General features: G+C 42.6%; 1 protein-coding gene across 1 annotated transcript in view; it reads left to right on the forward strand.

Annotated features, from left to right (window-relative positions):
- TBPL1 (TATA-box binding protein like 1) overlaps window positions 1-14,065 on the forward strand; it is an 80,686-nt gene extending 66,621 nt beyond the window's left edge. Inside the window, exons 5-7 of the mRNA XM_033938271.1 lie at window positions 3,052-3,155; window positions 3,264-3,358; window positions 13,545-14,065. Coding sequence (XP_033794162.1) covers window positions 3,052-3,155; window positions 3,264-3,358; window positions 13,545-13,624 — 279 coding nt within the window. The 3' untranslated portion in view covers window positions 13,625-14,065. The remainder of the gene's footprint in view (window positions 1-3,051; window positions 3,156-3,263; window positions 3,359-13,544) is intronic.
- The last annotated feature ends 6,824 nt before the right edge of the window (window positions 14,066-20,889 follow it).

A 20,889-nucleotide genomic window follows, 5' to 3' on the forward strand; every position in this document is an offset into this window, starting at 1 on the left:
GTTTTCAAAAAACTGGTTCATAGTTAGCAGAAATGTGTAGCAAATGGTGGTGACTATGTGTAGTGGAAGAGTAGCCTAGTGGTTAGTACAGCGGCCTGAGAACCAGGGCTTGATTTCTACCTGAGCTCCTTGTGACTCTGGGTAAGTTCAAAGTTGTTAAAACGCATGCGGATTGTGAAAAATTGCAGGCGGACCTTAGGAAATTGGAAGACTGGGCATCCAAGTGGCAGATGAAATTTAATGTGGACAAATGCAAAGTGATGCACATTGGGAAGAATAACCTGAATTACAGTTACCAGATGCTAGGGTCCACCTTAGGGGTTAGCGCTCAAGAAAAGGATCTGGGTATCATTGTAGACAATACGATGAAACCTTCTGCCCAAAGTGTGTGGCAGTGGCCAAAAAAGCAAACAGGATGCTGGGAATTATTAAAAAAAGGGATGGTGGTGCAACCTCATCTGGAGTATTGCGTTCAGTTCTGGTCTCCTTATCTCAAGGAAGATATAGTGGTGCTAGAAAAGGTTGAAAGAAAAGCGACCAAGATGGTAAAGGTGATGGAACTCCTCTCGTATGAGGAAAGACTAAAACAGTTAGGGTTCTTCAGTTTGGAAAAGAGATAGCTGAGGGGAGATATGATTGAAGTCTACAAAATCCTGAGTGGAGTAGAATGGGTACAAATTACAAAGACTAGGGGACACTCAAAGTTACAGGGAAATACTTTTAAAACCAATAGGAGGAAATTTTTTTTCACTTAGAAAATAGTTAAGCTCTGGAACGCGTTGCCAGAGGATGTGGTAAGAGCGGATAGCGTAGCTGGTTTTAAGAAAGGTTTGGACAAGTTCCTGGAGGAAAAGTCCATAGTCTGTTATTGAGAAAGATATGGGGGAAGCCACTGCTTGCCCTGGAGCGGTAGCATAGAATATTGCTACTCCTTGGGTTTTGGCCAGGTACTAGTGACCTAGATTGACCACCGTGAGAATGGGCTACTGGGCTTGATAGACCATTGGTTTGACCCAGTATGGCTATTCTTATGATCTTACTTAACCCTCCATTGCCCCAGGTACAAAAATAAGTACCCTCGTATAAACCACTTTGATTGTAACCACAGAAAAGTGATATTTCAAGTCCCATACCCTTCATCCTTTATGTAGAAAGTAAACACATGAAAATAATGCGTGAAACTTGTTCTTTTATTACATTTTTTTATTCATTACAACAGTGGTCTTCACTCATTTTAAAGCGAGGTCCATTTTGGGTCTAAAAGGGGTAAAGGAAAGCCAACAAATATGTTCCTTCTTTGAGCCATGACACCAATAACATTTCTTGATATTCATTCCTACCAGAACACCTGGCTTTGATCACACATGCAGAACACAGATAAACCCTATGCAAATACAGGACCACAAACTAAAAGTCCTAATATAAACAAACAAAACCCTAAGATGCAGTACAACACCAGAGAAATTGAAAAAAATTCATTTCTTCCTCAACAGTGCAAAATATAGACAGCAGATATAAATTCTCAAAACCAATATATTTCAATCACTAAATTGAAAATAAAATAATTTTTCTTACCTTTTTTGGCTGTTGATTTTATTTTTCAAATCATCTTTTCCCATTTTCTGGTTGCATTTTCTTCCGTCTGTCCACTTAACTCTGTTTCCAGAGACTTCTTATCAGTTTGCTGTTTTTCTCTCCTTCAGTTTCTGTCCTATATATATCTTCGGCATTAACTTTTAATATTCAACTTTATTCAATTTTTCTGCTTCCTTTCCAAATCTATCTACAGTTCCATGTCTTCCCTTCCTATCTATCCACATGCACCATATCCTTCCTCTCTCTGCCCTTTTCTCCATCCATGTGTACCATCTCCTCTTTCTTCTCCCCTATTCCCATCTTTTCTAAACAGCATTTTCTCTTCCCTTCCCCACTCCTCCCATCCCTGTGCACTATCTCCTCCCTTTCTCTCCCCTTCCTCTCCATCCCCGTGCAACATATCCTTCCTCTCCCCCCCCCCCCCCAGTGGTCTGACATCTTTCTTCTCTCCTTACAGTAGTCTGGCATCACTCTCACCTCCTTCTTTTCCCTCCTCCCCCTTTGTGGTCCTGTCCTTCTCTTCTCCCTCTCCCCCTACTTCTCTCCTTCCCTTCCCCTGGTCTTGCATTTCTCTCTCCTTCCCTCCCCTTCCGGTAGTCTGATATCTCTCCCCTTTCCGCCTTTTTGTGAACTGATATCTCTTGCCTCCCCTTCTCTTTTCCGCCCTACCCTGGTCTGGAATCTCTCTCCTTCCCTTCCCTGGTCTGGCATCTCTCTCTTTTTCCCTCCAATGGTCTGACATCTCTCTCCTTTCCTTTCCCTCATCTTGTGGACTGGTATCTATCTTCTCTCCTTCCCTTCCTTTTTCCTCCTTACCTTAGTCTGGAATCTCTCTCTCCTTCCCTCCCTCCCTCCTCCAATAGTCTAACATTTCTCTCCTTTCCTTTCTCCCTTTTTGTGGTCTTGGTATCTCCTCTTTTCTGCTCCTCCTCCTTTTCTTCCCTACCATGGTCTGCCATTTCTGTCTTCCCCTTCACTTCTTCCTTCCCCTGAAGGTCTGGCCTCTCTTTTTTTTCCTCACCATCCCTGCGACTCCCCCTTCCCCCCTCCCCCACCACCCCCCCCCCCCGTGTTCCTCCCCTCTACGGGATCCGGTAAGACAGCTGTTCTTGTACTCTTCATTATACATGAGATTTATTTAAAACACCAGCAATTTTTTTTTCTATGAAAGGATATATGTCATGTCTTTCAAAAGCATTCCAGTCTGCTTCCAGTTTTTACATGCTTGGTATCCTTCTGTAATATGGATTAATTTGCAATGCATTTTTCAATGTTATGTATTGCATAGATTGTTTTGTGATTATTCAAAACACAAATGTGTATTAACAAAAAAGTTTGTTTCATCAACTGCTGAAACCTGAAGCAGATTAAGTGGTTGGAATCAACTTTTTAAATATGAAAAACCTTTTTAAAACATGCTCTTGATGCTTTCTTTCCTCATTTTCTTTCACAAAGGTAAAATTCACAGATTTTAAAGTTGTCAATGTTTTGGCCGTATGTACCATGCCATTTGAGATAAGATTGCCAGAATTCACAAAGAACAACAGACCTCATGCCAGGTAGGTTTACTGATACGGATTTAAAACCAAAATGATTTTTACAGTTTAAATCAGTAGCTGAATTTTCGATTGTAGCAGTTCCTCTTAAGTTTTTTTTCTTCGTTGTAGTTATGAACCAGAACTTCATCCTGCAGCATGCTACAGAATCAAATCTCTAAGGGCAACCCTGCAGATTTTCTCAACAGGAAGCATCACAGTCACAGGTAGCTTTACAGAGGTTTGCACAGATGTCCCTGGAAGGTTTGCTTATACATGAGAGGAAAAAAACTGATCTGTGTCTCGCAACCTTTATGAGCTGTGGCACACTAAACTGGCTGCTGCGGCTCGAGGACACACAGAAGTGTGCGGACGCCACCGCGATGATGTCATGCACATGTGTGACATAATCACGTCGACATCTGCTCATGTGCAGAGGGCCCTGAGCCGCCAGTGGGGGGGTGCTGAAAAAAAGAGATGCGGCGAGGAGGAGAGACGTAAGGGAGGAGGAGAGGCACTGGCGATGGATGACTGCCTACAGGATGTGCCTCTTGCTGTGAGAGGCACGTCCTTTAGGCAGTCTCCTCCTTCTCCTGCATCTCACAGCACATCTGAAATATCTTGCGGCACACTAGCTTGCCACGGCACACAATTTGCGATGCACTGTGTTAGAGCTATCTCCTGTGCTGTCTCCCCCTCTTCATTTTTAAAATACTTTTTAGAAGCACTGTATGTTTTGGTGTTCTTTTTGTGTTTTGTTTTGTTGGGGTTTTTTATTTATTTATAAAATTTACACATTATTATCAAGCATATCATCTTGTACAGAGAGTGAGATCAAGAAAACATAATATTAATATTTACTTTCAATCCTGAAAATAAATCAAAATATAAGAGCAGAAATAAACATCTTAACTTAATCACACACTGGTCCTCAAATTGGGATCCAAGATTAACGATAAGAGTAATTAAATTAAAAGATATTTTAACAAAGAAAATCACTTAATCTGCTGCTGAAAAGAGAGATAATCATTACATGGGTACAGATGGTTCTTCACACTCAAGACGTTTCGAAGAGAGGAAAGCAGTCAAATGAGCTGGTTCTACAAATACATATTTCAAGGAACGGTGTCTAATGACACATTTACAAGGATACCTAAGAAAGAAAAGACCCCCTATCCTTTTTGTGTTTTTTTAAGAAAATAGTTAATTAAAAAAGTGCTTACTACAGAGACTCCCAGAAGATCCTAGGTTATGTGTTTTAGATACTGCACTTGTTCTGCTAGTGAGGCTTTTGACAATACTAATACAGAAATTGGATGACTGGATGATATACTCTGTTGGCCAGTTGGAAGCTATTCCTTCAAGTAGAGAATTGATGAAGCAAGCATGAAATAAACAAGGATGGACATAGGGCTCCTTTTACTAAGCTGCGATAGTGTTTTTAGCGTGCGCTTAACCCGCGCTACGCGGCTAGAACTAACGCCAGCTCAATGCTGGCGTTAGCGTCTAGCATGCGTGGCAATTCTGCATGCGCTAAAACTGCTGTCGCAGCTTATTAAAAGGAGCCCTTAATGTCAGAGAGTTTGTATAAAGATCAAAGATCAAAGCCATGTATAAGTGATGGTTACCTTTCATGATAATTCATAATATTCTGCAGAGCTGTTTGTCACTGAGATTATGGAAGTGGCACATAAAATAGAACAGCATTGTCCTTTAGCTAGATTGTGAGCCTTCGGGACAGATAGGGCAGTTTTTCTCAAGTACCTAATTTCATTTTAGTTTGATACATTGTAAACCGCTTAGGAGCGGTATATCAAATCTTAAATAAATATAAACATACTTGACCAGCTGAGCAAGGCTGTACTTGATTGACTGTTTTTTTAGTCTCTGAGAGTGGCAAAAACTGGTGACCATATGGTAGTCTTTGAGCGGTAATTGGCCAGATGTAGTAGAGCATTGCTCCATTTTGTGTTTTTAGGAAGCATGTTTTATACATGGGCCTTTGTGATTGCATCCCTTGTTTATAGATTCAGTTTTACGAAATGCTTATCCCAGTTGTTGCGCATTTTAGGGGTCTGAGAATGCAGTACTCTGAAGGAGGCATGCAAAATCCCATAACATAGCCTTCACTAGGTCTTAGACTGAACTGTTATGAGCTACTAAGCTAAGGTGTTGGTGTGCAAAGCAAAATGCACAAAAAGGAAGGAGTTACCTGACTGATTGACAACATTGCACAGCATTTGCTTCTCTCCTGTCATCATTTCTTCTCCTCTAATAATAATAATAAAGCTTTATTTATATCCCGTCATACCTGTTCAATTTAAGACGGTATACAATAGTGGAAAAGTACAAAGTAGAAGATGAACCTTTTCAGTTCTAGACAGTATATAATAGTGGATGATTACAGTGTGGGAATGTGGGGTAATTAACAATATAAGTAAAGTAAGGGGGGCAAGGGGACAGAGAGAGTTGGAAGTAGGGGGGAAAGGGGAAGGAGGAAGAGGGGGGTTTCAGAAAGAGGCAGGGATTTGGAGAAAGACAAATTTGTCGAATAGGTGGGTTTTGAGGGATCCCCTGAGAGCTTGGTACATTGGGGAGTTCAAGAGGAGGTTGTTCCATATGCCTGCTTGGAAGGAAAGTGTTCTATCTAGGAATCTTTTGTAGTGGCATCCCTTGGGGGATGGAAATGAGAATATCAATGTTTTGCGGATGGGCCGGGGATTGTCTACAGTTTGCTTTCTTTGTTTTATCCTCTGCTTTCTCTCTGCATCATACTTCCTTCCTTCAGTTCACTCTTTACTTATTAAAATCTGCATCTTAACTTTTTGGTTTACTTTTCTTATCTCACTCTTCCCCTTGCTGTTCCCACCTACCTCCCATGTCTTATTTCCACATTTCCCAGAGTTACTTGTTACCACTCTTCTGATGAAGGCGAAAGGAATAATCTAAAAAAAATATATATTTCTTTTTGGAAAGGATGGTAGATGTATGTTAGTTTAAAATGTAGTTGATAAAAAAATGTGCTAGATGACAATTTCCAAACATCACAAGAGCAGTGATAAACTCTAATTCTATTGCACTCATCTTATGCAGGAACTGTAAGTGAAAACTAAGAGGTATTAGATGGAAGAAAAGAGAACGAGTAAAGGGCGGTAAAATAATTCTTTTTGAACAGGATAATGCATATCAGTAACCTCATCTGATGTTGCCAAGTTTATTAAAATAATTTTTGATAAACGCCAATCATAACTTTAAGCATTTTACAATAAAAATAAGGGAAACAAACAAGAATCAGAGACCACATTTCATGAGAGTTATTAAAATGTCTGAAACTGTTTCTGAGTATGGGCAATCTTTTTCACATAGTTGTCACTGTAAAGGTGGGGCTCTCTCGGTCCTATTTTATTGTTTGAGGGTGCTTCTTTCCATAGGGCTAGATTCATTAAGCAAACTGATCGTGTACCACTTTCCTACAATGGCTCGATTCACTGACCTTCCTCCAGACCCCATCCACACCCTATCCGATCTGCGCATGCAAATGAGTAAAAAGGCATGTAAATTTCTTAAGGCATCGATTCATGAAACCATTTTGTCCAAACCGACTGGCCTTTCCATTCCAAAAAATTTCGACTGCTGAGGACCAGTCGCTTTACATCCTCGCTGACTATTCCTGCCTAGCAACTGCCGCGTGCATGTTAAGAACCCCATTAAAATATATATATCTACCCTGCAAAAAATCCAAAATATATCTAAACTTTAAATATATGTAAACTTCATGTGCATAAGCGTTAGAAATATTTTTTTGGAATGCGCATAGCGAGTACGGGAGAAAATTTTGGATTAACCCTGTGCTCTCCTTGTGCATTGTACATTTATTATATCAATGCCAAATAAAAAAAAATCAAAAATAACTTTTAAATGCCAGCTATCCCTCCCCCTTCCTTCGCCTTTGGTTGCTTAGTGCTTCATGGCAGAAAGAGCCGCACAGCCTCCTGAGATTCGTAGGCTGTATATAACAGTGCGTGATTCCAGCGCATTCAACTGCTGTTAACTGTTGTGCCTTCTAGCAACTTAACAGTTCTTTTCCTGAGAGAAATGTTAAGCTGTTTGGAAGCGCACAATAAACTTCGAGATCGATCCGTAAAAAAAGGACGAACTCAAAGAATTCCACAGCTCGCTCACAAACCTGCGATGCTATTTCTCCTTAAACCTCTCAAACAAATTTTTCAAAAAGCTACGGTCACAGCTTATACAGCTTGCAACAGCACTTAAGAAAAAAGAGAGGTTAGTAAAAACTACAGTTCTTACATTGCATTTTTTATGACAACAATGCTTTGTGGTAGGCGCATTTGGAGCCCGCCAATGACATCCACAATTAAACCCCGCCCCATTTCTACGCAGTGAAGTCCTAAAGAGCTAGCTCATGCGTTATGTACTTCAAAACCAACAAGGAGACAGTGCGCATGCGCGTTGATCGATATTACAGCAAGACGTGGGGACGTTTTACGATTTGATTATTTGCATGGACAAGCTTTACTGAATCGATCAGCCACAGAATGACTCAGAAACAGATAGGACACGAATAGGATAGATTTGTGGATTTTAGTGAATCTAGCCCATAGTATTTTAGTGTAATTTGACCCCATTTTAGTAATTGCTTGACACTCTTCTTACTAGTGCTGCCCAATTCAGGAAAAAAAATTTTGATTCGATTCAGCCTACTGAATTGGTTTTTTGATTCGATTTTCCTGCCCAATTGGGTGTTTTTTTCAAACATCCTGGTGGGTTTATTTTATAGCCTCTTCACCCCCTTTGCCTTCTCCTAAGCACACTGGCGCTGTGGTGTAAACAAAATAAACAAACAAAAAAGACTTTTCCTCTCTCTCTTAAATCCTAGCCCACGTTTGCGGTCTATACCAGCTCTGGCAGGATACACATTTCAAATCTGACATATTGTAATCACAAAATGGAAAATAAAATTAGTTTTTCTACCTTTTATTGTCTGGTCATTATTCAAATCTTGTTGGTCCCAGGCTCTGGTTGTCTTCTGATAATTTGCTTGCCAGGGTCTCCTTCTTTCTTCTTTCTCCATTCTAACCATCCATCTGCCATCTTTGTCCTCCCCTTCCGTTTCCCTTCCCTCTCCCGGAGGTCTGGCATCTTTCTTTTTTCGTCTCCATCCACAGATCCACCTTTTCTTAACTACCCTTTCATCCAGTATCTCTCCCTCCTTCCCCACCACCCCAGGGTCCACCGTCTCTCCCTTTCTTTTCCCAACTACCCTCCTATCCAGTATTTCTATCCCCCCCTCCACACCTTGTGTCCAACTTCTCTCCCTTTCTGTTCCTTCCCTCCATAAATCCCATTGTCCATCATCTCTCTCCCTCTCCTCTATTTTTAGACCCATTATTTCTTCCCTCCCCCCAAAGTCCGACATATGCACGTCTCTTTGAAGCCCCCTTCCCTCCCTCTGTGTACTTCTACACCAGGGCCCCCCTCCCCTGAAGGTCTGTCCCCCCTGAATGCCTGCATCAACCCCCTGAAGGCCTGTACCCCCATCCCTGAAGGCCTGTCCCCCCCCGAAGGCCTATGCCACCATCCCTGGCTTGTTCCCTGGCCTGTTTCCTGGTCTCTCCCCCCCTTAAAGGCCTGTTCCCCCCTTAAAGGCCTGCACCCCTACAAGGCCTGTCCCACCCCCTGAAGGACTGCCCCCCCCGAAGGCCTGCCTGTCCTCCCTTTGAAGGCCTGTCTCCCCCCCCTTAAAGATCTGTTCCCCCCTAGAAGGCCGAACACCCCGAAGGCCTGACCCACCCCCTGGACTGCCCCCCCCATCCCCTCCGGGAAGGCCTCCGTGTTCCCCCTGGCCTCCCCGCACCGTTTACCTTATAGCGTGAGCCTTCAGCCGAAGATCGCGGTTACAGCGTCTTTGCAGTGCTTTGAGTTGTTTCCTCTGCTGCGGTCCCGCCCCTCCTCTGACGTCAGAGGCAGGATTGCAGTGGAGGAAACAGATTAAAGCACTGCAAAGACGCTGTAACAGCGATCTTCGGCTGTAGGCTTAAGCTATAAGGTAAATGGTGCGGGGAGGCCACGGGAAACACGGAGGCCTTCCCGGGGAGGGGGCGCAGTCTTTCGGGGGGGGCAGTCCTTCGGGGAGGCCAGGAGGGAAGCCGGACAGCAGCACTTCACGACTGACCCTCCCTCGTCGCCCTCTAAAACAGGTGGCAGCTGCTCATGCTTTAGGGGGTGAGGGGAGAGGGTCCAAATCGGGAAGTCGATTGTTTTTAAATTTAAATCGATTCGAATCGATTCACCCGAAGTGAATCGGTGAACCGATTTGAATCGTGAATCGGGCAGCAATACTTCTTACTATTTTCTATAATTTTTTTAGTGTTGATGGGCCTTACATGTAACATAGAGAACAAAAAGTAACTATTGGCCTTGGTCATATCCTTCCTCCCCCCCCCTTTTTTTATTTATTACATCTGAATTTCAAGGTTTAGTTTTACTTTCTTTGATGCCACAGCTAAGGAAATCTACTGAAAGATATCACCCAGGAGACTCTGGCTCCAAAGATTGCATCTTCTTGACTCTTTGGAAAGACTGTGTCTGAATTTGCATTAGCACCAAGGATACAGAGTAACCAAAGCATGGATATCTCTTGCCATTTTCTCCAAACAGAAAAATAGTGGCAACTCCTATCTGGCCTCTCAAATGACTTCATTACGAGCAGTACAGTATAGGAGGTGAAGTACTAATGTACACAAAAGAAGATTGAGGGGTGACATATATGATGATCTTAAGGGGGCCAAACAAAATAGACGATGACAAAAGCCAGAAGAATGCATGGATGAATAGAGAGGAGATGGCCAGCAGTAAAATGGAAGTGATAGTGCTTCTGTTTAAAGCCTCTGATGAAACCTCATATGGAGTACTGTGTATAGTTATGGAGACTACACCTTCAAAACGGTATTAATAGGATTAAATTGGTCCAGAGGGTGATTAGTAAAATGGTTGGTAGTCTGTCGCAAAGCATATGAGGACAGATTTCAATATATAGTATGAGGGAGTGTATAGAACATAACTACTCCCCCTGTTGGATACTCCCTCACATTTCCAGAGCCACCTTAATTTATGTAGCTCCTCCCTACGGGGAAGTGACATGGGATAAGTGGAGTCAGGAAGTTGTGACACGATTGTGAAACGTATGATATGAAAGGATTATTAATATTGAGTGATACTGCCTAGGATCCATGATAGCTATTACAGGGAAACACAAGTACTATGAGAACGAGCAAGGACTTTTCAGCACCTATTGAGCAAGTCATTGTCAGCTCAGGCAGGCTAAGGGATGGGAAATTAGCTCACGAGGCAGGCTAGGAGTTTTGTTAACTCAATCCACAAGCATTCAGTTAACTTAATCCATAAGAGGGGGGATGTGTAGTCAGATTGGTATTAACACATACTAATTGGTAAACATCCTCCCGACATTGGGATGGGAAATTAGTTCACGAGGCAGGCTAGGAGTATATTGATTGGTAAACATCACCCCGGCATTCAGCTAGCTCAATCCACAAGGATAGGGGGATAAATACTGCTTCCCCTAGAAAGAAAGTTACCTGTAAAGAGAGAGGAACATTTCCACTACTGACAGAGAGGGACATTTAAGCTGTGTGATGACATTTTGTGAGTAAGCCTCCTGAACGTGGTCCTTCGACAGAATAATGATATAATAACCGGTAACGTATTAATTCAAACTCTGTACTTAATCAATGATTATGGCTAGAAATATTGTATATATGTAATATTATGGCTAGAAATATTGTATATATGTAATAAAACTTAATATGTATACTATTTTGATTTCCTGGCATTCTGTCCAGTGCGGATAGTGACTGAAGGTATTTGGTAAGCCTTTTTAAATAGTAATACATTAATTGGCGTAGTCGGCAGGATTTCTCTAAAGAAAACCTGAGCGCTCTTGTGATACAGGAATGTTCAGGAAGAGAGAGAAATCCTCAGGGGAACCTATAGAGGTGCCCAGCTGGACCGAGGCACCGTATAATTTAATGGCTAGAAATATTGTATATATGTAATATTATGGCTAGAAATATTGTATATATGTAATAAAATGGCTAGAAATATTGTATATAGGTAATAAAACTTAATATGTATACTATTTTGATTTCCTGGCATTCTGTCCAGTGCGGATAGTGACTGAAGGTATTTGGTAAGCCTTTTTAAATAGTAATACAGAAGTATAAAAGGCAGGGCCAGAGCTGGGTTAAGGAGGTCCAGTGTGTGGATAGAAGCTGTGTTTCCCTAGTACAATACTTGACTACAGCAGCTGGATATTTTGCTTGTTTGAGATAAGTCGACTACTTTTTGCTGAATACCTGTGTCTTGTTCTGAGGTCTGGCTGGGGCCTGATCTGGTTACCGGACTGAGAAAGACTTTTGCAAGACTGTGTTTGGGGCGTGGCAGTCACAGGCCCTGGGCTGTGTCTTGTCAGCCATTGGCCCATCTCAGGACTTTGTTTATGGTATAAAGAGACTGTTTTCTTGCATTCCCCCTGTGACGTAACAGACCTTGGGCTTTTGAGTTCATAAAGAGTTTTTGGTTTTCCTTCTATGAATATGGCTGGCTGTATTTGTACCAGCACTTACCCAAAGCTTGCTTGCGCTACTACATGTGGTGTCAGGAGTGAGATTCTACTCGACCCACCATAAGAAGCAGACCCCACAAACTCCAGAGTTCTGGACTTGGGATTAATATCCAGACATACTTTGAGGCTAAGGAGATTAACTCACCCTCCCGAGAGGATTTTTTTATCACAGGCTGCAGCAGTAAAAGCTTCAACGCTCATAGGAATTCTATGAACATTGGAGCTTTTACCGCCACAGTTGACGATAAGAAAACCCTAACGCGGCTTCATAAAACGGGGGGGGGGGGGTTGTTAATTTTGGCTTTTTCATATATTAAAACTGTACTGGGCTCTTTTCAGATTACAATAAGCCCTTTTGTCATGAGGTTAAGAGATTTGTTTTGCAATAAATATTACAGTTGCAGACAGAACCAAACCCTATTGGCATATGGGTAATTCACTAAAATATAGCGCACAACAGAATGTTTAAGAGCTTGGAAAGAGAAGGTGGGGGTTAAGTGAAAAGTATTATATCCATTAACCAACTGGTATAATGCCAGTTAACTAGTACTGCCCAATTCGCGATTCAAATCGATTCACCGATTCACTTCGGGTGAATTGAATTGATTTGGTTTGACAAAAAAATCGAACTCACTGATTCAAGTCGGCCTCGAGACCCGTTCACGGTATTCATGCTTTCCCTCTGCCACTGCCGCCTGCCGGAGTCGTTCCCATCTAATGTAACTTCCGGTTTTGTGAAACCGGAAGTTACATTAAGAGGACTTGGGAATGCCGAGTGGACCTCATGCTGGCTCTGTCCTTTGTGCTGCAAAAGCATTTCTCTTCTCCTCCCCGCTATTCCATAGTGTAAGTTTGAGAATCGGGCAGGGGGGGCTGGGCAAGCTGAGAATAGGGCAGGAAGGCTGGGCAAGCTGAGAATTGGGCTGGGGAAGCTGAGAATCGGGCAGTGGGGCTGGGCAAGTTTTGGGGATGATTTGCTTTGGGGAAGCTGTGAATCTATGTTTCTAACTAATTTTACAGCTGTTATAGTTTGGCTGTTCCTATTTTTGACATATTACCTTGGTTAAATAAAATGTTTAAACTTAAAAAGCTGTGTCATTGAAAGTGAATTGAATTGAAAAATCGATCCAACAGGGTGAATCGAACCAAATCAATTTTTTTTTTCTGAATCGGGCAGCACTACAGCTAACTGCTCTTAAGAACGTAAGAATTGCCGCTGCTGTGTCAGACCAGTGGTCCATCATGCCCAGCAGCCTGCTCTTGCCTTTAGAATCAGTCTTTAGAGTGTTTGTTAGAAAAACATTCCTGTACATGCCATGCTATGAAACAAATAATACTCTTTAATAAAAAGAAAAAAAAACCACAGCTTGAAAGAAATATATTTGCCTCCAGTGGTAGTGGTGTAATTATTACTGTAAGAGGATGTAATGTCATTTTCTACCATGCAGCTAAATCCAGCAACATTTATTTAGTAATTTATGGAGCATGTATGGTTGGGCAGACTGGATGGACCATTTGGGTCTTTATCTGCCATCATTTACTATGTTACATCCAGATATAACACAGTTTACTGCAAGCCAGCTATTTAAATCTCCAGCTTTAATGGTGTTGGAGATTACCATAACGGTACTCAAATACCTATGTGGACTGAGGATTTTTTTCCATTTAATATTAATATACTAATTCAGTTGTGGACTGAGGACTTGTTTAATTCCCCTAATTATCTTTTTTTTTTTCCTGGTACATCATAGGTCCGAACGTAAAGTCAGTTGCCAGCGCTGTGGAGCAGATTTATCCGTTTGTGTTTGAATGCAGGAAAGAAATCTTATAACATCCTACTTAGGTTCTATAGCCTAACACCTTTGTAAAAGCTACTGCAGATTGGATTAAAGAAAGAAAAAAAACTGGACCAATTTTAATTGAGAAATACAGACTCCATTTTACTTCTTCACAGCTGCAGTCTGAATGCCAGCCTCTTCGGATTTTGTTTTGTACATTACTCTTGCAAAAAAAAAAAAAAAAAATGTTTACAAGAGGTGAAACTGCTGCTTTTTAAAGGACATACTATTTATTTGTTCAGTAATTCCTGTGTACTCATAAGCAGAGCTGTGACTATGTGCACTAATGTTAAACATTTTATTGGAGCTTATGTGTTTTTATTTGTGAATAGTCTTTTACATTTTTTATGCTGAATATGGGCACCAAAGAAGCTGTACGAGTTCTCTTTTTTCACTCAGATGTGTAATAATAAAAGATTGGAAAATCTCTGGCACTTCTGTACTATCTTAACATTTTTGTTTAAGTAGATCTTACTCTGACAAAACATACAAGGCTAGCTTTAATAAAAGTTGCTAAAGAGTAAAAGGTCATGGATTTGATATACCGCCTCTCTGTGGTACAGTCAAGTGGTTTGCATTTATTATATGCAGGTACTTTCTCTGTCCCAAATGGGCTCACAATCCAAGTTATTGTGCCTCCAGGGTATAAATCTAGAAAGAATTAAGTATAATATTGCTTTGCAAATGAAAAAAGCAGCACAAAAACATTGCTTTTATTTGAAGGATGCAGAACGAAAGCAATATGAGTGAATTCTCTGGGCTAAAAATTGTTCTCAGTAACTAAAAATACTGTATATTCTCGAATATAAGATGAGATTTTTGGGCTGGCCTGCTGTATGACCTGGTGGGCCAGGACAGGAGAGAATTATTCCAGTCTTCTGTCCTGGCCAACTCTGACAATTTTTTTACCACCCTCCTTCCTCCCCCCCCCCCCCCCCTATACCTTTTTAAATCCCTAGTGGTCCAGCGGTGTATTGGGCAAGGAGTGAGCTTTCCGCACTCCTTCTCCATGCTGAACCCTTCTAAATGGCTGCTGCAAGTTCTTGAGGTTCAGCGGTGTACCGGGCAAGAATGAGCTTTATGCGCTTCTGCCCGGCATTGAGCCGCCTGCTGAATGGCTGTCACCAGTTCTCACAGGACTCGTGAGCAGCTCAGGGCCAGGCAGGAGCACAAAAAGCTCGCTTATGTCCGGTACACTGCTGGGCCTTGAAAACACAGAAAGCTCACTCCTGCCCTGTATACCGCTGGACCACCAGAGATTCAAAAAGGCACACGGAGGGAGGCAGGAGAGAGGTTAAAAAATTGTTAAGAGTCGGCTGGAACAGGAGACAGGAGGGATCACTCCTGTCCCAGCCTACCCCTGGACCACCAGGTCATATGGCAGGCTCGGTGGAAGCTTGCAGGACATCAGGAGAGAGGGGGAACATGGTGCAAAGCTCGGCAGGTAGGGAGGGGGCACAGGGTGGAGAGCTAGGCAGGGCAGGGAGTAAGGGGAGCTGGGTGAAGAGCCTGGAAGGATAGGGCACATGAATATTAACACACACACACACACACCCTGGCTTATATTTGAGTCAACCTGTTTTCCTTCTCTTTGGGGAAAAAGGGTACCTTGACATATTCAGATCATCTTATATTTGAGTATATACGGTATGTGCATAATTTTCACAGCAAATGTACTTGTAGAGGCAGGGAAAAGGAATGGGTAAGGGGGAGGCAATATTCCGAAAGATGTGCTTAGATTTCTTCCTACGAGTTGGACCACTTAGCTTTTACTTCATTACTGCATGCTAACATGTATTAATATGTTTTTTTTCTTCAAGACCCATTTTTGTGCTGTAGAACTATTTGATAATATGTGTTAATGATTACCGGAGTTCACGTATACCATGTGTCCTTATTTGTCCTGAAAGTAGATCAGGAACCTGGGTATAGCTATGAGCTATGTATTTAGCTTTTATTTCTGGCTTGGCAGTTGGGTGGTTTTTGTGTGCATTTTTTAAACATTATCTATGAAGAGTGTATACAATGAAGAGAAGATGTTTTATCATTCACCAAAGACCATGATCCGTTTTGCTTTTATGAGCTATCACCATGGAGAGGGAGAACCTAGATGTGTCTTAAGTTCATAGTGAAAGATGGAATATTTCCCAAATTTGTGTTGCAGGAGGCTTATTTTTCATAATTGTAGACAATCAAAATTTCATATTCATCATCAGAATATGCAAGAGCCTAAATAGTTGACAATAAGGGCCTATCCACTAAAGCCTGGCATGCACTTTAAAGCCTATTAGCATGCACTATATCCACAACTCACTAATTAGTATAATACATGCAAATTAGACCAAGTTCTTTCAAGCTGTTCTCTTAACACCATTCCTAGATTAGTGTTATATGTTAGTATGATGTCTCTAGGGGTACAGTAACAACATTAGGGGAAATAGCATACCCTGGGAGCTTTCCTCTAACATGCAGATCCCCCATCCTAGGATGCCTTGTACCTACTCCCACCTCTTTAGAATGGGTTCTTACCATTTAATTTTATATTGTGTTCCACTTAAAGCTTATTATAGCAGGAGGTATATTAGTATATGAAGAATGATAATTTGTCAGTATTGTAGCACACTGAAAATAATGCGGCCTACCATGCTTCACAGTGTAAGGAGTAAGCTGATCTGGCTCAGGAGAACTCAAGCATTCTTGGGAAAAGTGGAGGGACTGAAATCCTCTATGCCACAGGTGTCGAAGTCAGTCCTCGAGGGCCGCAATCCAGTCGGGTTTTCAGGATTTCCCCAATGAATATGCATTGAAAGCAGTGCATGCACATAGATCTCATGCATATTCATTGGGGAAATCTTGAAAACCCGACTGGATTGCGGCCCTCGAGGATCGACTGACACCCCTGCTCTATGCTAACCCACCGTTCTTCATCTTTCCTCCAGACCAGTCCTGACAGCAGATGGAGACTCAGAGCTACTGGTTCAGTGCTTTCACTCTATAAAGGGTAAATGACGAGCTTCCATGGAGTCCAAACTAAAGAGCTGCATGGGAACTGGGTTAACGGGAATCCTGCGGAATCTCCAGGGTTCTCACCTGGGGTCATGGGGATCCTGCAGGGATGGAGGCACCTCTTGCAGAGCTCCTGCAAGTGTGTTACCTCACTCTAAGACATCCAAGTAGTGCCTCCTTCCTGCCTTCCAGCCACACTTGCTTCTTTACAAAGCCACAGGTGGTTTCCACATGCTGCCCATGGCTGACAGAGGGAAGGCTTCCAGATCAGCCACAGGCACCATGAAGGAACCGCTGCCCGTACCTTTGTGAAGAAGCAAGCGTGGCTGGAAAGTAGGAAGAAGGAGACCTACTTAGATAGCTCTGGTACACACCCATGAGAAGGGGACATGAACTTGGGACACAGAATGAAGGAAGGGGGCGTGAACTTGGGACAAAGAATAAAAGAAAGGAGGGTGGCATGAACTTGGGACAAAGAAGGGAGGGAGGAAAGGGGCACTGCTCAGAAGTCTGATTTGAGTGGTATAATTTTTTTTTTTAATAAACTTGAAACTTGATATAAGATGGAAGCATGGAGGGAGGAAAGGAAGAGATCCTGCGGTGGGGGAGGGAATATAAGTGGAGAATTGTTGGACATGGTGGGAGAAGAGTGAGGTAGTGAAACATGGGGAAGAAAGAGATAAGAGGGAGAAATGTTGGATCTGGTGCTAGAGAAGGAACAGTGGAAAGATGGAAAGGAATGCAAGAAGGAGGCATGTTGTTCATGGTAGGGGAGGGAATGGAGGGAGAGATGTGACATGGTGCTAGAGAGGGGTGAAAGATGGAGAAATATTGGGGCTGGTGAGCAGGAGTGAAAGATGCTGCACACTGTCCAGGACACGAGAGAGGGAGAAATATTGGATGTGGTAGTAGGGGGGTGGGGAAAGATGCACCCTGGATCCTTCTCTCTTTCCCCACTCCCTTTGCAGCAAGGGAGGGAATGAGAAAAAAAGAGGGAGTCATGTTGCACATAGGGGTAGAGGAGAGAGAGGAAAAAATTCTGTGCAGGCAGGTGTGAGGAGGGGAAAATAGGGAGATTGAACCAGGACAAAAGGGAGTCGGTGAGAATGCTGTACAGTGGAAGGGAGGGAAGAGAGAAACGCTGGACCATTGTAGGAGGAACCAGTGAATAGCAACTGCTTGAAGAATAATTTGCAGAAGACAGGAAAGCAGAAAAAAAGAGAACTGAAACCGACTTGATGGAAAAATAAATCTCCTAAGGTAAAAAAATGTAATTTATTGACTGAAATACGTTAGCTTTGGGAAATGTATATATCAGATGTCTTTGTATTGTGTTCAACAGAAAAGGAACTGCATTTCTGGATTTATTTCTCCAGTGTTGAAGTACTCGCTGATGTTTGCTGTAGCTGGTAGGGATCTCCAAGTACTACCAGCTGAGGACCTCTTCCAAAGATGGTCAGAACTCCCTTCTACCAAATGTAGCAATCACTGTAGCTGCAAAGAGTGTTATCTTATTTCGTTAGGTGCCAATATGCAGAAACAAAATTCTATATTTTGACATTGTTTCAGATCACTGATTGAACCATATCCACATCATTCTCTTCTTGGTTGGGCTGAGAACTTTTCAGCAGCCCCTCGTACCTGAGATCAGAAACAGCCGATTACATGTAAAATTATTTTTTAAACAATGCTGTTAAACAAACACATAAGAACATAAAGAGTTGCCATACTGGGATAGACTGAAGGTCCATCAAGAGTTATTAAACAAAATGTCTTGAAATCTATGCAATAAACTCTTCAGTTCTTTTTTAAAGGAACTGATGATCTTAGTATTTCTTGATATGCTAGACCTGTGTTTCTCAGCTTCTTCAAGCCAAATACCCCCAAGCCTACCAAATACCAACCGAGTACCACGCATAAGCTCTGAACCAGACTCCCCCAAGCTCCACCCTAGACCCACCCCAGCTCTGCCCCTGACCCCACCCCATAATAATAGTACTAATTGTAATGCAATTTTTTCTATCCATTTTTCATATACACACAATATAATCTTATTAATACATAATGGTAACCACAAAATTTACAAAACACCCTATACGCACAGATGCAGTCCATCTTCAGCACAAAGCTAGAATGTATGTCCAAAGCAGTTGTGGACCACGCAGACACCTTTTCAAATAAGTTTCCCCACAGCTTTTTTCATTGAAGAGGCATTATCAGTGACAACAGCGAAAATCTTGCTTTCTAACTTCCATGTTTTCATAGCACTTTCAACTGTAACTGCAAAATTATCAGTTGTATCGCTCTGGCATGTGATGTGTTTCCAGCACAACATTGACTGGTTGAAAGTCTTTAGCTATGCCATGTGCTCTGATTGTACTATAAGCCTCCAATGGTTCTGCTTGTCCAGAGGTCTATTGTGATGCTTACATAGCTAAGATGATGAAGCTTATCAATAACATAATAATAATTTTTATTCTTATATACTGCCAGACCATAAATGGTTCTAGGCGGCTCACAGCAGATAAAGCTGAACATCCAGCGAATATACAGTTCAAAAAGATACATCAATTTCTAGAATGTACACAATACATGTTGTATTTAAAAAGCATTAGGAAGCTTGGGTTACAAATTTGTCAAATAGTTGTGTCTTTAATAGTTTTCTAAAAAAAAATAATAGGATGAGACTCCTGGCATGATTTTTGCCAAACCAGGCGTGCATTTTGGCTGCCTGGAAAGAGAGAGTTCTCTCGAGAAATCTCTTCAAACGACATGATTTGACAGTAGGATATGTGAATAACTGGACTCTACGTGTGGGCTTATTGGAGTGATTTAAAGAGAAATGGGAAACAAGGTAACCTGGGGACATACCAAAGATTGTTTTGAAGCAAATACATGCAAATTTGAATAAAACTCTAGCATGCAGTGGCATAGCGAGGGTGAGAGGTGCCCGAAGCGGTGGCACCCCTCCTCCCAATATCTTCCTCTGCCAACACCCCATCCACTCCTTCCCCACCCCCTCCTGCCACCCATGCGCCCCCCTCTCCTTTCCCCCATACCTCTTTAACGTTCCTGGCTCGAGCAGCAACCCCAACTTGCTGCTCACACCAGCGTTGGCTCTTCCTCTGACATCACTTCCTAGGCGCAGGTCCAGGAAGTGAAGTCAGAGGAAGAGCCAGTGCTGGCGCAAGTAGCAGGTTGGGGTTGCTGCCCGTGCCAGGAATGTTAAAGAGGTACATGGGGAGGGGTGCGCGGTAGTGGGAAGGTGGGAAAGGTGCAGAGGTTTGAGAAGAGGCTGGTTGAGGGTGCCCACACCAAGATGGCGCCTGGGGCGTACTGTCCCCTGACCCCTTACTACACCACTGATAATACCACTATTTAAAAATGCTCATTGGTTACTGATCTCTCACAGAACCACCTATAAAATAGCCATCATAACCTTTAAAATTCAACAATCAAAATTACAAGCTTTTTTAGATAAGCTCCTAATTCCATGCGCAATCCCGAGGACACTCAGATCCACAAATCAACATCTCTTAGCCATCCCCTCATTAAATGTTATAAACACAAGACGTACTGAAATCTTCGTGATTACTGCTCCCCAAATTTGGAATCATCCATCGTGTTTCCCCCAAAATAAGACAGTGTCGTATTAATTTTGGATCCAAAAATGCACTAGATCTTATTTTCGGGGTATGTATATGATCATCTCTCCCTTCCTCTCCTTCACAATTCTTCCTCTTTCCTTTTACTCCCCCACATGTGCAGCATCTTTCCTCCCCTCCCATCCCCCTATGCAGCAGAAGTTTGCCCAGCTTCTATCCTTCCCTCCCTCCCATCCCTCATGTAGCATAACCCTTGCCCAGCTTCTATCCTTCCCATCCTCCATCCCTCTTGCAGTTGAACCCTTGCCCAGCTTCTATCCATCCTTTCCTCCCTCCCTCCCATCCCTTGTGCAGCAGAACCCTTGAGCATCCCATCCCCCCACCACATAGCCGAACCCCTGCTGATCCTCCATCCATCCTTCCCTCCTAGCCGACCACGAGTGAGCCCTACCTTGATCCAAAACAGCGTCGGGCGATCAAGGTAGGGATTGCTCGCGGTTGGCAGGGAGGGAAGAATGGAGGATGAGCAGGGATTCGGCTGCGCTGTGGGGGCAGCGGTGGCGGGGGGGCAGGTTGAAGTTGCTGCTGGCGAATCCCGGGATTAGGGCTTATTTTGGGGGTAGGGCTTATATTAAGACCTACCCCTA

Source organism: Geotrypetes seraphini, chromosome 3 (genome assembly GCF_902459505.1).
Source record: "Geotrypetes seraphini chromosome 3, aGeoSer1.1, whole genome shotgun sequence".
NCBI classification, from domain to species: Eukaryota; Metazoa; Chordata; class Amphibia; order Gymnophiona; family Dermophiidae; genus Geotrypetes; species Geotrypetes seraphini.